Source organism: Coenobita brevimanus, chromosome 93 (assembly GCF_032717465.1).
Source record: "Coenobita brevimanus isolate Jiangsu-jjx chromosome 93, ASM3271746v2, whole genome shotgun sequence".
Taxonomy (NCBI): Eukaryota; Metazoa; Arthropoda; class Malacostraca; order Decapoda; family Coenobitidae; genus Coenobita; species Coenobita brevimanus.
The window spans coordinates 25,426,501-25,442,988 of record NC_137046.1 but is presented as its reverse complement, the minus strand read 5'-3'; the positions used below and the strand labels follow the sequence as shown (position 1 = coordinate 25,442,988).

General features: G+C 42.4%; 1 protein-coding gene and 1 pseudogene across 1 annotated transcript in view; both read left to right on the top strand.

The window, feature by feature from the left end:
* LOC145412387 (sulfotransferase 1A1-like) overlaps positions 1-16,488 on the top strand; it is a 257,463-nt gene that overhangs the window by 188,587 nt on the left and 52,388 nt on the right. Inside the window, exon 6 of the mRNA XM_080282275.1 lies at positions 15,513-15,679. Coding sequence (XP_080138401.1) covers positions 15,513-15,679 — 167 coding nt within the window. The remainder of the gene's footprint in view (positions 1-15,512; positions 15,680-16,488) is intronic.
* On the top strand, positions 738-852 carry LOC145412684 (5S ribosomal RNA; annotated as a pseudogene).

Sequence of the window (16,488 nt, the reverse complement as noted above, 5' to 3'; positions counted from 1 at the left end):
ACTGGTTGTCTGCCAATTTCTTGGTGATCCCAAGCGATTTTATCCTCTTGTCACGTTTGAAGAATTCGGAAAGCTCCCCCTTCAGTGACTCTACTCTTGATACCACATTCCTCCGTGACAACCAATGAACCCTTGTGTGAAAGAGTACTACTTCTTCATCCACACCAAACTCTTGGAAGAGTCATGTATTTATGGCACTTGATGGTATTTTCCGTGTGCATAGCACCACCAAGTACGAATATTAACTCTGGTTGGAGAGTATTATATGTAGGAGCATATCTGTGAAGTATGCAATGAAGATGCCTTGTTTCAGAATTCGCCTCATTATCCTCGAACCCCGATCGACAGCCAAGCATTATTGGTGCATTGTTAGTTGTGCACGTACTGTACATATATTATTTCAAAAAATGTCCTTCACCCTCCAAAAAATTTGAAGCTTCATGGAAAATATATCCACCTCATGTAGCTGCCACCAAAGCATGACAGAACAAGAATTCATCATTGAAATATCCACCACTACTGTATCGTACAAACACCAGAAGTTGGTCACAACCAACCACGTCAGTCGACTCAACGAGCTGAATTGCAAATTTGCCTAAAGATGCCCCTTTTATTTTGGCATTTGTCGTCTGATATCGTCATATGTATCTAATATTCGTCAATGCACAATATCATTTGAGAGGAGTGCAGATGTGATTTTCTGCTCAGCTTCACTCCAGTATCACAGCGAAATATACCTTTACAGCAAGGGTTGAGTACACCGCTTCCCGTCCGATCAGCGAAGTTAAGCAACGTTGGGTCTGGTTAGTACTTGGATGGGTGACCGCCTGGGAACACCAGATGCTGTTGGCGTCCCTACGTGTCAAGTGGGGTTGGTGGAGGATTAGTGCCCCTCCCTGTAAAACAATTAACTCTAAGCCCTTGACCACCCAGTTTGGGATACATGGCGTCTGGCAATGGATGGATGGATGGATGATTAATTTCTCTGCAAAGTTGTGCATTTTTTCCCCTTGTGCAGTTCTCAATAATACCGTGTACGATGAGCGTAACCCAGATTAATTTTGTTGACTGAACTGTCCCGAACGATCAGGCATGCCCATTTCAGTCCCTCTTCTTTTTGCATGAAGACGGCAGCATCCTTACTTTTCAGATACGGATGCCAATTATTCAATTGTTGCTTGAGAAAGCTTGTTTTCGCTCACTCCATTGATAAAACTGTGTGGCATATAACACAGTGTGGAAATTCACAACCGTTTTTGACGATAGCAGTGAATCCTTACTAAATGTTGCTTTTATCATACTGACGTTTCTTTGCTGATTAAACCATAACGGTATCTTGTAATAAAAATACTTATACAACTAAAGCCATACATAGAGTCATTGACATACATACTCAGGTACAATATTGCCACCGTCATAAGATTACACAATACAAACACTATCAGGCACTCATATTATCATCACCATTGTAAGATCACACAGTAGAAAAAACTTCAGGCAGTCATAATGACAGAAGATCATACAGCCAAAACATCATCAGGAAGTCACTGGCAACATCGTCTTAAGTGCACACAGTGCAAACAACGTCAAGCATTCATCACACAGTGTATAAAACAATAAAACACCATCAGGCTGTCATATTATCGTCACCGCCGAAAACTCACACATTAGAAACAGCTTTAATCATATTACCACCAATATCAAAATAATAAACAGTAACTATTAAGCACTCAGAGTACATGCCTCCGCCAATACCAGTACAGTCTAAGATTAGCTTCTGAGTAGCCATGCATACAACCGCAGTCAGAAACAAGAGTTTCCAGAATGCTATAACATCACTAAGTATTGATAATCAATACAAATGTAAAAAAAATTATTAGCATAAAGCATAAATACTATTAAAATACTATCGTACTATCAAAAACACGAAGCACTATTAGAAATGTTATGAACATACTTCATTAATTTTTTTTTTTTTTTTTTGTGCCTATCGACCATTGAGGCCGGAGCCTCTGGTCATTAAGGCAAATATATATATGTATATATATTGACATATATATACATATATATACAAACATATATATATACATACATACATACATACACATATCCATGCATATGAACATACACACTTTCATGCACACGTACATATATATATAATAATTTTTATTTTATTATTTTTTTGTATTTTTATTTTTATTATTTTTATTTATTTTTCTATATTTTTAACCTTATATTACTTATAAACAAAATACCTAATTTAAAGACCCTAAAACTAACCACCTAACAGACAAATCGCTAACCTATACTAAATCCTAAGAGACAATTAACTAGACCTACACTAATATTCAGAAAGTCTCGACCAAGAGAACACCATCGACTGCAGATATGTAATGCCTTTCTACATTACATACCTGCACTCATCACCTGGTGACTATCAGTCGAGGCACAACCTAATATAGGGGACATCAATATATGAAAGGGAACCAGACGAGTCAGGAACATTTCCATATACGTCAGCTGTCGTCCCTAATTAGAATAACTTAAGCGAGATTGTATAATGTATTTACATAATTTGTACAAAAAGTGAAGAACCTCGCCCAGCAGACGACTATCAACTGCAAGTGCCCAATACCTTCCTATATTGCACACTTGCACTCATCAGCTGGTGACTGTCAGGCGAGGAACTTGGCTTAATGTAGGGGACATCTATATTAGAAATAGATCGGTGGGAGGAGGAACTATTTAAAATATGTCAACTGTTAACCCTAATTAATATTACAATATATACATATTTACTGTTCCTAAAAACCATAACCACACAGTAAAAAAGTCATATCACTCTGATCAGTCCGGTCTCTCTCAAGAAAGCCATCAATTTATCAGTCATAACAATGTCCCCATCACCCAGGATGGTGGAAAGGGTGAAGGGGACGTCTACTGCGCCGCAGTAATTTATAAGTGAAGCACGTTCACTAATAAATCGCCGACAGCGCAGGATGATATGACTGATAGATAACACCGCATTACAGATGTCACAGTGCGGTGGGAAGCGTCTTTCCATATATGGTTTAATGTGGGTTAAAATGGTGGCATTCAGCCGTAACCGTGCCAACACTTTTTCTTCTAGGCGACTGGGACAGTTGGCAGTGTCCCAGTCGCGCAGGTACGGCTTACAAGTTGGAATATTTAGTCTGGTCCACTGACCTTGCCACAGAAGATTTATTGATTTCTTTCCGAGAGAGAGACTCGACCGTAGATCACGAGGAACGTCCCAAGCCTCCTCGAGCTCTACAGCCGACTTTGCAAGTAAGTCAGCCTGCTCATTGCCGTAGATACGACAATGACCAGGCACCCAGATCAGCGTGAATGACTTGTTGCATGAATGCAACTTATTAACGATGCGGCCCTGGATCTCGTGAGAGTCCATAGTGCAAGATGCAATTGCCTGAAGGGCTGATTTTGAATCTGAAAATATGACAAATGAGTCATGCCTAGAATTGAGAGCATAGTCTATGGCTTTGTCAATAGCAAAAAGTTCTGAAGTAAACACAGATGTATGAGTCGGCAACCGATACCTGAGGGCACATTCAGTCGACCACACACTTGCACCCACACATTCACTCGACTTGGAGCCGTCGGTGTACAATTGATGGGACCCCAAGTGACGAACAATGATGTTACGAAACAAGTGGTGGACCTCCGCCTCCGGCGCCTTGGCCTTTGGTGCTGGGAGCCATGATACATCCACTGTAAAGCTGGGCGGCTCCCAAGGCGCTATATTTTTAAGCACCAACTTGTCACAGTCACTGGGGTCCACACCAAGCTCCTGAGTCAGTAAGTGGAGGCGAGCGGCAAGTGGCCGACGCACCCCCCGCAGAAGGTGGTGGTATTGACGCAGGGGGGTACAGGCCACATTGCCGATATTACTTTTCCTTAATGTTCTTAACCCATACGATAATGCCAGGTGGTCACGGCGAATACGGAGGGGAGGCACATTCGCCTCCACTTCCATACGAGCTACACGGGTACACCGAACAGCTCCAAGACACATTCGCAAGCATTTATTCTGCAACACATCCAATCCTTTCAGCGTGGCATCAGATGCCGAACCATACACCTGTGCGCCATAGTCTAGCTTCGATCGAATAAGGGACTTATACACCATTAATAAAGACTTTCTGTCGGCACCCCATGTAGTACCCGCTAGGTACTTAAGGACATTTAGTGGTTTATCACAACGAGCAAGCAAAGTATTAACGTGAAGTTTAAAATTCATTCTGCGATCAAAGTGGAGGCCCAAAAACTTTACAGAATTTTGAAAAGGTACCGCTTTATTATCCAAAAATAAACGCAAATCGGGGACGTTACGAGTTGTAAAAACTACAGCGGCACACTTACGGACGGAAAACTTAAATCCCCACTGCAAGGCCCATTGGTGGACGGAGTCAAGGGCTGCTTGAATCCGTCCAGCCGAAAATTGTGCATTACGGGAAGAGTGCCATATTGCACAATCGTCAGCATAGAGCGAGTATTTAAGATTCCTCGGGATGGGAGCTGATGACAGAATATCATTGATCATAATACTAAATAAAGTAGGACTAAGCACACTTCCCTGCGGCACCCCGTTTTCCTGGATAAATATATCCGATGTTACGTTACGGGGTAATTTGACAGAGAAAGTCCTGTCCCTTAAGAAATTTGAAACAAAAATAGGCAAATTTCCTCTTAAACCATAAGCATAGAGCTTCATTAGTATACCGTGTCGCCAGGTCATGTCATAGGCTTTATGGATGTCCAAGAACACCCCTATCATGAATTCTTTATTGGCAAATGCCTCTGCAATACAATGCTCTAAATTCATTAAATGATCTAGTGAACTTCTGTATTTACGGAAGCCACATTGTTGATCATTTAACAAATTCTTCGACTCTAAAACAAAAAGAAGCCTATTGTTAACCATACGTTCCATGACCTTACATAGACAAGAAGTCAACACAATAGGACGAAATGAAGTGGGATTCATAAGACGACCAGCCTCTTTGGGTATCGGTATGACGTGCGCAAAGTGCCATAAGTTTGGGAACGTTCGAGACGCCCAAATCTCATTGTACAATGCTAACATCTTAATCAGGTTGTCCTGATTAAGATGCTGGATCATTCCGTACGTGATGGTGTCTGGTCCAGGGCTGGTGTCTTTACAGGATTTAAGGGCAAGGAGCAGTTCATCTAGCGTAAACTCTTGATTGTACGGGGAGTCTATGTCTTCTGTGGCAAAGTCTAATATCTGTAGCTCAGCCGTGCGTTTATGATGTTGAAAACGCGGGTCATAATTGGCTGAGCTACTTACATGAGAAAAACTCCTGGCGAGGATGTTAGCAACGTCCACAGGCTCGTCATAGGTGGTGTTATTCACCTGCAAGGTGGTGACAGGGAAGTATGGGCGTTTATTATTTAATAATCTTATAGTGGACCAGACTTTATGTAAAGGTGTTTTACGAGTCACCGTGGACACAAAAGACCGCCAGGAGTCACGTTTAGCCCTTCTTATTATTCTCCTTGCCTCAGCCCGTGCCTGTTTGTATGCAATAAAATTTTCCTCAGTGGGCTGACTATCAAAAATCCTGTATCTCCTATTGCGTTTTCTTAATGCTTGTCGGCAATCCGGTGTCCACCAATGTGCTCTATGCTTCGCATGAACTGTAGAAGTCTTGGGAATAGCAGCCTCAGCTGCGTGTAATATGGAAGTAGTTATATTTTCGACCTTAACATCTATGGTCTCCCCAGATATATCTAAATTGGCGATCCTTGAGAAGGATCCCCAATCTGCTTTCTTATAGTTAAATTTTGGAGGTGGAGGGTCCGAAATGATGTCGCGTGTATAAGAAAGACAGATGGGTAAATGATCACTTCCCAAGGAGTCGTCGTAAGGGTCCCATGAGAGATCTTGATGTATACCAGGGGAGGCCAAAGATAAGTCAATGGCCGATAAGTTACCAGTACGATCATCTACACGAGTTGCTCTACCATCGTTCAGAAGACAGAGGTTGGACTGTAGTATTAGGTCGGCTACTTACTCCCCACGACCATCAATCCTCAAGCTACCCCATTGATAGTGATGGGCGTTAAAATCGCCCAACACTAACTTATTTCCAGGCAGATGTTCCACTAGTGAATTTAAAGCATCACTATCAATGGGGCCATGTGGAGGACAGTACAGAGAGCAAATAGACAGATACGTGTTATTAAATTTTACTCTGCACGCGACCTCTTCCAGAGTAGAATTTAGAATCACTTCCGTTTGTGGGTGTGATTTGTGTGTGTAAATGGCAACTCCGTGACCTTCATATCTTCTATACGAGTGGTAGTGTTTGAACTGTGGAGACATTTTGAGGCAGTAGGGCAACAAATACGTGCAACAGTCGCGGTTAGCTGACTCTAGGAGACAGTACACTCCTCCTCACTCACGGCTTCTGTTTGAAAGTGAACCAACATGATACACGCATCTATGAACCGTCGTACTCTCTCTCTCTCTCTCTCTCTCTCTCTCTCTCTCTCAGCAATATTAATATATTTTCGTCAGCTATCTAAGTGCCCCCTCGAAAACTTCCTGCCAAGCCAAGGATGAGAACCCCTGCTTTAAGCTGAAGTGAATCTAATATCTACTTATGAATTAGTCCGGCGCTGACTGACCGAGTCCTTTGACTTGAGTATTGGACTGAAAGAGGGATGTGTTATGCCTCCATGGTTATAATTATTATCTATCGATATCTTCCTACGATATATATATATATATATATATATATATATATATATATATATATATATATATATATATATATATATATATATATATATATATATATATATATTATCATCGGCCACTGCAAGTCCGCTGCTGAACAAAGGTCTCCCCCAATCGTTTTCCACGAATTCCTTGACTGAGACAATCTTTTCCAGGTTTTGCCTTAGTTCATCTCTTCACATCATGTCTGGCATTTTTCTGCTGCTCCTGCAATCTCTTGGAGTCAATCAGTAAGGCTATTGCACCATCGGTTATCCAATAACCTTGCTACATGATCTGCCCACCTCAATTTTTGTTCTTTTATAACTTATACAATGTGTATGACTTTAGTCTGCTCTCTCACCCACGCTGATCTCTTCCTGTGTTTCAAAGATATTCCCAACACTGAAATTTCCATTGCTCTTTCAAAACGAATTAGAAGTTTTGCCACTGATTTTGTCAGTTTCCAGGTCTCACAACCATGCGTCATAACTGGGATTAAACTTTCGTTAATTACTTTTCTTGTCATTCATACTGACAAGCTACTTTTCACGACGTCTTTATGTTTATCAAAATCTTTTCATTCGGTTGTAACGCATCTTTTTATTATGTTTTCATGGTCTTTCAGTATTTGTAGTATTTACCCCGAGTCAGGTCAAACTCTTCTGCTACCGGTACCATGTAATCCAGTACTACCTTTTTCATGGTCAGATCGTCGTCGACTAAACCGGCACCCCCGCTGGTCTAGGCTAGTGCAGAGTGTGACTGACACCCGACAGGATGATAAACAAAACCTGCCAAAGGGGGGGATGAGCAATTTATGAGCAATTTATTCCAATGGCCATCAAGTAGGGTAGGTGGACCTTGTTAGCCATGCTTGACAATCCAACTAGGAGAAGGAAAACTCTGAGGTAAAACCTGGATAGGCAAACTCAGGGATTCCATGCCCCTGCCCATAGGCTGGTGGTGAGCCCTCTCCTGACTTGGAAGGTTGGGGTTGGGTTCGCGTCCCTTCCCTGTAAAAAACAACTTCGCTTTTAACAAGAAAGAGGGATAGGGGTCAGTGCTTGTTGCCTGACCCTGACCCAAATTTCCCGGGAGGTCCTCCCTCAGGCGCTGGCCTGGCAGGGTTTTTTCGGCCCTGTCATGCTGGCACCCACCATGATGATTGCTGGGTAAAGCCTGTGGGACCCAAGCAACTGGATGATGGAGGGGGGGGGGACCCCTAGCCTAGGCCCTTCTTTTGATCACATTGTGGTGGAATAGAGGACATGTGAGCCCGAGGTTCCAAGCACAGGTCTAACCTTTGTAAGGCAATGCAGATGAGGGCCTTTCAAAAGATGGTTGACTGCCTTTGTGGGACGGTTGGGGGTCAGCATAGCTGCACTCTCCGAAGTGAGGTGACTCGGGTATGGTGAGATCAGTAGTGATGGCTACACATACTACTGGGCTGGCTGTGACGATGGTGCCCATCTTAGAGGTGTCACTGTGGCAATTGCTGCTCACTTTGCCTTGTGTCGACAGGGTTAGTCCGGTTGATGATCGTATAATGGTGGTGAGACTGAAGCACTCCTTGGGCTTCATCTCTCCTATTGCAGTGGTTGCTCCAACTGAGGTGAATGATCTTGAAGAGAAAGAGCTATTCTACACCAAACTTGACTCTGTTGTGGAACAGTGCCCCTCACGGGATACACTCCTGGTCTTGGGTGACTTTCATGTAGTTACTCTCACTGACAGGGAGGGCTACAGTGATTGTGTAGGTTCCCATGGCTCGGCAACCAAGAATTCCAATAGTTCTTACCTTGGGGATTTTGCAAAATCCCTTAAGGTAAGAACTGCTGGATCCTGGTTCCAGCAGCCAAATCTTCACCCCTTGATTTGGTATCCCAATACCGGATGGGTTGCTTAGAAGGCTGATCACATTCTTGTTAGTACTCGCTGGAGGATCCTTCAAAACTGCAGGGTTTAGGAGTGCAGAGTTCTTTGCTACTGATCACAGACTTGTTGCTACTCTAAGGCTACAAATCAGAACTGAGAGATTCACAAGATGCCACCAAAAACTGTTCTATCTTGAGAAATTCAGGGATGAGGAGTGTGCATATGAGTATCCAGTGGTAGTCTCAGATCGGTTTGCAGTGCTCAGTACTGTTGAGGATCTAGTTGAACGATGGGATACCTTTAAGCATGCTACCTTGGCAACAGCTGATGAGTGTACTGGAGACTGCCCGAGATCAAGGAGGGGATTCATCTCGCAAGGGACACTGACCGCTATTGAGGAGACTCATGCTGTCACACTGGCTGGGGTTTGGGAATAGCACAGACTTCTGGCTCAACAGGTGTTAGTTTCACTGAGAAGGGACAAAGGCAGGTATGTCAGGCAAACTGCTGAAAAGGTGGAAGGCCGTTTTCATGCAAATGACCTTCGACTTGATTACAGCGCCCTGGAGTAGCTCCATTCCAGACCCAGCTCTCATGCTAACTCTGTTTGGACAGCAGATGGATGACTCGTGTCAGGGGCAAGTGACCATAGAGCTCGTTGGGCTGAGTACTTTGAACAGCTGTATATGGCTGAACCTCCCAGTGGAGAGCTTCTGTCGGCTGGTGCACAACCATAGATTGTTGTCCCACCAACTGACGAAGTCGTGCCTTCTCTAGATGTAATCAAGAAGGCAGTGGCTAGGTTGAAAATTGGTAGAGCAGCTGGAGTTTGTGACATCCCAGCATAATTGATCAAAGCTGAGAGCGAAGCCATGATCAGGGGGTAACATGCAGTCATAGAAGACGTTTGGCAGACTGTTATTGTTCCTTCTGACTGGACAAAGGGTTTGGTTACCTCTATCTAGAAAGGAAAAGGAGACCAGTGTGACTGTAGTAACTACCATGGTATTACAGTGCTCAGTGTGCCAGGCAAAGTTTTGCTCACATTCTTCTGATGCATATCCGGGACCATTTGCTAAAGATCCAGAGGCCTCAGCAATCCGGATTCATGCCCAAGAAGTCTACTGTTGACTGTATCCTAGCTCTTCAAGTTCTTGTGGAACGCTGCCTTGAGTTTTGACAAGGTTTGCGTGTAGCCTTTGTTGATCTCAAGAAGGCATTTGACTCAGTAAACAGGGAGGTACTATAGAAACTCCTGTGAGTCTAAGGGATCTCCGCAGGGATAATCCGACTGACTGCTGGCTTCTACTCAAACATTGAGATATGGGGAGGAGGGGGGCAACATCTGACTTCTTCCCAGTAAGTTCTGGTGTAAGACAGGAACGTGGCCATGCTCACACATTTTTCAACACTTGTATGGACTGGGTACTCGACCAGGCTGTGAGTCGAAATCACTTTCGGGTATCAGTCTGCAATTTCAGGATTACAAACCTTGACTTTACTGATGATGCAGTTATCCTAGTGCAATTGCTGGAGACACTGTAGTTCTGAGTGTCCTCAAGGAATTTCATGAGAATCCAAAGCCACTGGGCCTAAAGGTTTCTTGAGCCAAGACCAAGGTCCAGGCATTTGGTGGGTTTTTGGATGAAGCAGTTCAGTCTGCCTAAGCATGTGGTGAGAATAAAGAAATCTTGAAAAGATTCACTTATCTTGGTAGTGTGACCCGTAACAACGGTAGATCAGACAGTGAGATCTCTCGTCGCACTGGTGTGGCGTACGGGGATATGGATTCACTCATTTTGATTATTTTGCACTGTCGTTATTTGTATAGAAGGACGAAAGTTTGCATCTTCAGTCCGCTGGTGCTCCCTGTCTTGCTTTATGGTTGTGAGACATGGACATTAAACAGTGACTTGAAGCAGAGAATTGGCTTGTTGGTACTAAATGTCTTTGCAGGATCATGGGATATCGCTGTTGCAACCGTGTGCATAATGAGCTACTACTCTGTGAGACTGAATTGAGACTTATTACTCACATAATGCGTCAACGCCAAGTGTATCTGTATAGGCACGTGGCCCGCTTTCCTGAGGCTGATCATGCACACTGGGTGATCTCTGAACGAGTTAACCCAGGATGGAGGAGGCCAAGGGGAAGACCACGTAACTCATGGCTGGATCAGGTCGATCACTCCTTTCGGGAGATTCTTAGAGGGGGAACAGTTGCTGCCTGGAGGGTTGCACAGAGGGACCCGTGTGGGTGGAGTCGGAGGATGAGTGAAACTATGCACCCCACGGCGTTTGCCCTTTCTTGATTGATCATGAATATTGAAACCCTCAGCTCCATCAAAAGTTTCATCATTTATTTTGATGATGTTCTTTGGTGTAACCTATTTAGATTAAGCATTAGTTTAACTCCGGTTCATCTTTTGCCCTACTCTAAGACTTTATTTGTTTTCATCATTTAACATTTCTTGCAGTGTCTGCTGTTTCATAGATTAGAACAATGTCATCTGCAAATCTGAAATAGTTTAACCTCTCTCCATCAATTTTACTCCAGTGTTTTCCCAGTCTAGCTATCTGGAGATCCTTTCAAGGGATACTGTAGATAATTTTGGTGATATTGGATCTCCTAGACGCTCGCCCTTCTCAGACTTATTTTTTTTCCGTGTCTTTATGTAACTTAACTGTGGCAGTTCCATCATGGTTTATGTTTTCAAGCAATTTTACAATATTCTCGTTTACTCCTTGCTCCTGCAATGAATTTACAATTGCTATTTCTCCACTAAGTCAAAAGTCTTTTCGTAATTGACAAAATCTTAGCACAATGGTTTATTATAATCTGTAGTTTTTTCAGCTGATTCACTGTGTGTAGATGATTAGTAGTTGAATAGGCTACCTTCTTCGGAATCCTGCCTGTTCATAAGGCTGATTTTCTTCCAAATTTCTTGTTAGTCTGTTTGTTGGGATATTAATGAAGAGTTTGTAAATAGTTGATAATAAGCTAATAGGTCGACAATTACTAACTTTGTAAAGTAAAATAACTATTTCATTACACCATGTTTGGGGAATTTTTACCTGCAGTAAAGCGACAGGTCTGTGAGTGGTACACCTGAGGATCTTTCTTCTTTTTCTCCCTCTTTCAAGGGAAATTCAAATATCTGTTCTTGGAGAGCTCGAGCGATATTCTTATGAAATACGAAGTTGCTCGGCTTGAAATTTTTGAGTTGATTTATATGTCAGCTTTTAGGTTAGCTGACACATCGGATGACTATTAGACGATTTACAATTTCGACCATAATGAAGCATTTCAGCAACTTTATGAAATACAAAGTTGTTGAGCTTGAAAGTTTAAGTTCATTTGACATGCCACCTGTTGTATCAGTTATATCATCAGCTCATTATTTAGCAAATTTCAATTTGGGCCCTACAGTAAGGAGGCATTTAAAAAAAAATAAATCTAATATTATATGAGTTTCAAAGAAACTTTTTAAAATTGCCTGCAATAGTTTTGCCGCAGGTCTATGAAGATAGTTTCTTCTTGTCTTCATACACAGTGTAAATAAGTGAGCGAGCTGGTTTTGAGCTTCTGCTCCTGCATCCTACAGTAAATCTTCTATTATTTCATCTTATTCTGGGGCCTTTCCTCTTCTCACACATTTAAGAGAAAAGTTTACTCCATCCGGTGTTTCCTCTGGTGTTTCACTTATGCCAGCTGTAATGTTTGTTGTTGGTACTATTGTCTTTGATGCATGCAGTTCATTGTACATTTCTTCAGTTCTCTTCACCACATTCTCTCTGCGTTTATTGATTTCACCATTTTTGTCTTTCATTGATTTAATGTGTTGCTTTCTAAGTGCCATTTTGCTTTGGATCTCATTCATTTTTTTTTTCTTTTTTAATGTTTTTTTTTCTTTTATTTGAACTATGTTTCTCTTTCGTTTTTCTTCTCTGTCTGGTTTCTGTTTCGTCTTTCTTTGTTTTACTTTCATCTCTCCTCTTGTCATGAGTTCGGGGGTTATTTCTTAATATTTGTTGGTTGTGGTTGTATTAGCTTTCCCTGCAGTCATTTAACCCATCAGTGTCAGACTCAGTATAACGTAGAGCCTAAAATCGTTTTTATTTCTAACTGAAACGCAACTTTGTTTTAGCTTACTTTTATTAAGCATACATTGTTATTTTTAAGGAGTTTGCCTTTCACATCTGAAACTGAATCAGGCTGTGTAACCCATCATTCAATGGGCATTATCTATATTTACTTTAACTGTGACATTTGTGATCGCGTTGTTCTTATCTGCTATAATGAAGTTCATTTAGTTCTTTGTTTCTCCATCTGGGCTTCTCTAGGTTTATTTTCTCCCTGTCTTCTGTGGAAGAATGTGTTCATTATTCTCATTTTATACATTTCAGCAACATTTACCACAATTTTACCTCTGTCAGTCCTCTCTCCTACTCTGAATTTTCCCATACAGCAGTAAGGAAGAGATGGGCAGAGTATTTTGAAAGATTATTAAATGTAGAGGAGGAAAGAGTGGCTGAGATTGTGGCGGATGGAAGGGTGCAAGGAATTTGGGAGAGTTGAATGATTCTTTGATCACGAAGGAGGAAGTACAGGAGGCAGTAATGGAGATGAAAAAAGGGAAAGCTGCAGGTATGGATGGGAGTGCTGTGGAATGCCTGAAGGGTGGTTGAGCGACTATTGTTGACTGGTTGGTAAGATTGTTCAATGTGTGCTTTGTGAAAGATAAGGTGCCAAGTGACTGAGCAAGTGCTTATGTGGTCCCGTTGTATAAAGGCATGGGTGATAAATATGAATGTACTAGCTTTAGGGTTATAAGTCTGTTGAGTGTTGTAGGTAAGGTGTATGGTAGTGTTAATTAATAGAGTTAGAGAGGGTACAGAGGGAGTGATTGGTGATGATCAGTGTGGCTTTAGGAGAGGGTTGGGATGCATGGATCAGGTGTTTGCTGAGACAAATGTGTGAAAAGTATTTAGCGAAAGACAAGGATGTGTTTTGGGCATTCATGGATTTAGAGAAAGCATGTGATAGAATTGATAGGGAGGCTTTGTGGACTGCTTTAAGATTGTATGGACTTGATGGTAGGTTACTAAAAGAGTTGAAAAGTTTTTATGTAAATAGCCGAGCGTGTGTAAGAGTGGGAAATATTGTGAGTGATTGGTTTCCAGTGAGAGTGGGACTGCGGCAGGGATGTGTGATGTCATCTTGGTTGTTTAATATTTATATGGATGGTGTTGTAAGGGAGGTGAATGAAAGAGTTTTAGGTGGAGGTCTGAGTCTGGTGAATGTTGATGATAGAGAGTGGAATTTGAAGCAGCTGCTGTTTGCAGATGATACTGCACTGGTGGCTGATTCAGAGGAGAGATTAAGACAGTTGGTCGAGGAGTTTAAAAGGGTGTGTGAAAGGAGGAAATTGAAGGTAAATGAGAATAAGAGTAAAGTGCTGAAGTGGACGAGGTCGGTAGATGGTAGGAGGATGAATATAGTTTTGAATGGTGAGTTGCTTGAGGAGGTAGAGTGTTTTAAATATTTAGGGTCACATGTTGCTGTGGATGGAAGAATAGATGCAGAACTGAACTTTAGAATGAATGAAGTAGGGAAGGTGCTGGGAGGAATGAAAAAGGTGTTTAGATGTTTGCTTAGAATGGATGTAAAAAGAAGGCTGTATGAGGGTGTTGTGGTACCGACTGCATTATATGGGGCTGAAATATGGAATATGGGTGTAGCAGAGAGGAAAAATTTGAATGTAATGGAGATGAGGTGTCTGAGGAGTATGTGTGGAGTGACACGTATGGATCGAGTGAGAAATGAAGAAGTGCCAAGAAGAACTGGAGTTGTTCGGGAGATGGCTGAATGAGTTGAGCAGAGAGTGTTGCGATGGTTTGGGCATATGGAGAGAATGGATAATGAGCGATTGATGAAAAAGATAACTAGATCTGATGTGAGATGTGTAAGGCTGAGAGGGAGACCACGAATAGGATGGATGGACAGTGTGAAGAGAGCGTTGGATGTGAGAGGTATGTCTGTTGAGCAAGGAAGAGTGGCTGTGCATGACAGATATAAATGGAGAGAAATTGTGAATGAATAAATGATGATGCAACCCTGAGGGGATATTCTCCCGCATTTGGTCTGATCAGCTAATCAGGTCAAGTGCGGGTAAGGGGATGGGTCTATTATGATGTTGGATGGGTAAACCAACTCTGCTGTCGGGCCCTGCTGTGGATGTCACTGATTGCACTGCGCAGTTGACCCTCGTGTGGTGTGTTGCAGTGAGGATCTGTCCCTTCTCCCCTTTGGGGCTAAGACGCGAATGAATGTGTTTGAGTGGATGAGTAAATAAGGAGTGTGTCGTCCTGTCTTGGCTACCTCCCTTTGCTTGGGGGAAGCAGCCTAGGTATATAGATAGATAGATGGTCCTTCATTTTTCGATTTGCAACTTCTGCTTTGAAGTCTTCCATGAGTATAGTATATATGATCTATTCTTCTTCCATAACCAGGGAGATGTCATCACAGAATGCTTCTATTTCATCATCTGTGCTTTGAGAAGTGCATATGTTATAGACAGGTAAATAAATAAATAAATAGATAGATGGATGGATAGATAGATAGATAGATAAAAATGTCAACGAAAATATAGAATGAGCTATTTTTAGGGTACTGCCTGAGTCAAGTTAATAAACAAAGAAAAACACACCCACACCCACCCACACCCACCCACCCACCCACCCACACACACACACACACACACACACACACACACACACACACACACACACACACACACACACACTATGGATTTTATAACTGCGTATGTTTACACGGGTGTTTTCATCAGTGGTGTACGATCCGTACTGGGTTCACGTGAAGGAGGCGTGGGAGCAGCGGGAGCACCCCAACCTACACCTGGTATTCTATGAGGACCTCAAGGCAGACATCATGGGTGAGCTGCGGCGCCTTGACACCTTCCTCGGCACCCACCTCAGCGACACCCAGCTGGCCAAGGTATGATTCCCTCTTTCCTGTTGTACTGTGTTGTCCATCTGCTGTGTTTTTTGTGTCGTGCTATGTTGTGTCCCAACCTGTTGTGTTGTGCTATGCTTTGTTTCTTTGCGTGTCGTGTTCCCACCTGTGGTGTTGTGTTGTTTTGGGTTGTGTCCATACCTGCTGTGTTGTTTACCTCGGCCAGGAGGTATATGTTTTACCCGGTGTTGGTTTGTGTGTTGGTTTGTCTGTCTTTCTGTTAGCAAGATTACTCAAAAAGTTATGAATGGATTTTGATGTAATTTTGTGGAAGGGTGGGCCATTAGTGAATGAATAAATTATTAAATTTTTGGTTGGATCAGGATCAGGATCCAGAGTATCCCGCACAATATCTTCAAAAGTTCTCGATGAATTTCAAAGAAATTTTGTGGAAAGGTGCATCATGGACCAAGAAAGAACTGATTAAATTTTGGGGCTGATCCGGATCCGGATCCTACATCCACGGATTCGGATCTGGGATGACTCAAAAAGTTATGAATGGATTTTGATTAAATTTGTGGGAGGGTGTGCCATGGGCCAAGCAAGAAATGATTAAATTTTCAGGCGGATCCGAAACCGGAGTATTCCGCACAATGTCTCCAAAAGTTCTCAATGAATTTCAATGAAATTTTATGGAAAGATGGGCCATCAACGAAGAAAGAAATGATTAACTTTGAGGCAGATCCGAATGTAGATCTTATATATGCGGATCTGGATCCGGATCCTTTTAATGGCATTGGCATTGGCGGAGGTATGAGCTCTCTCAGCACTTTATACTTTTGTACTGTATC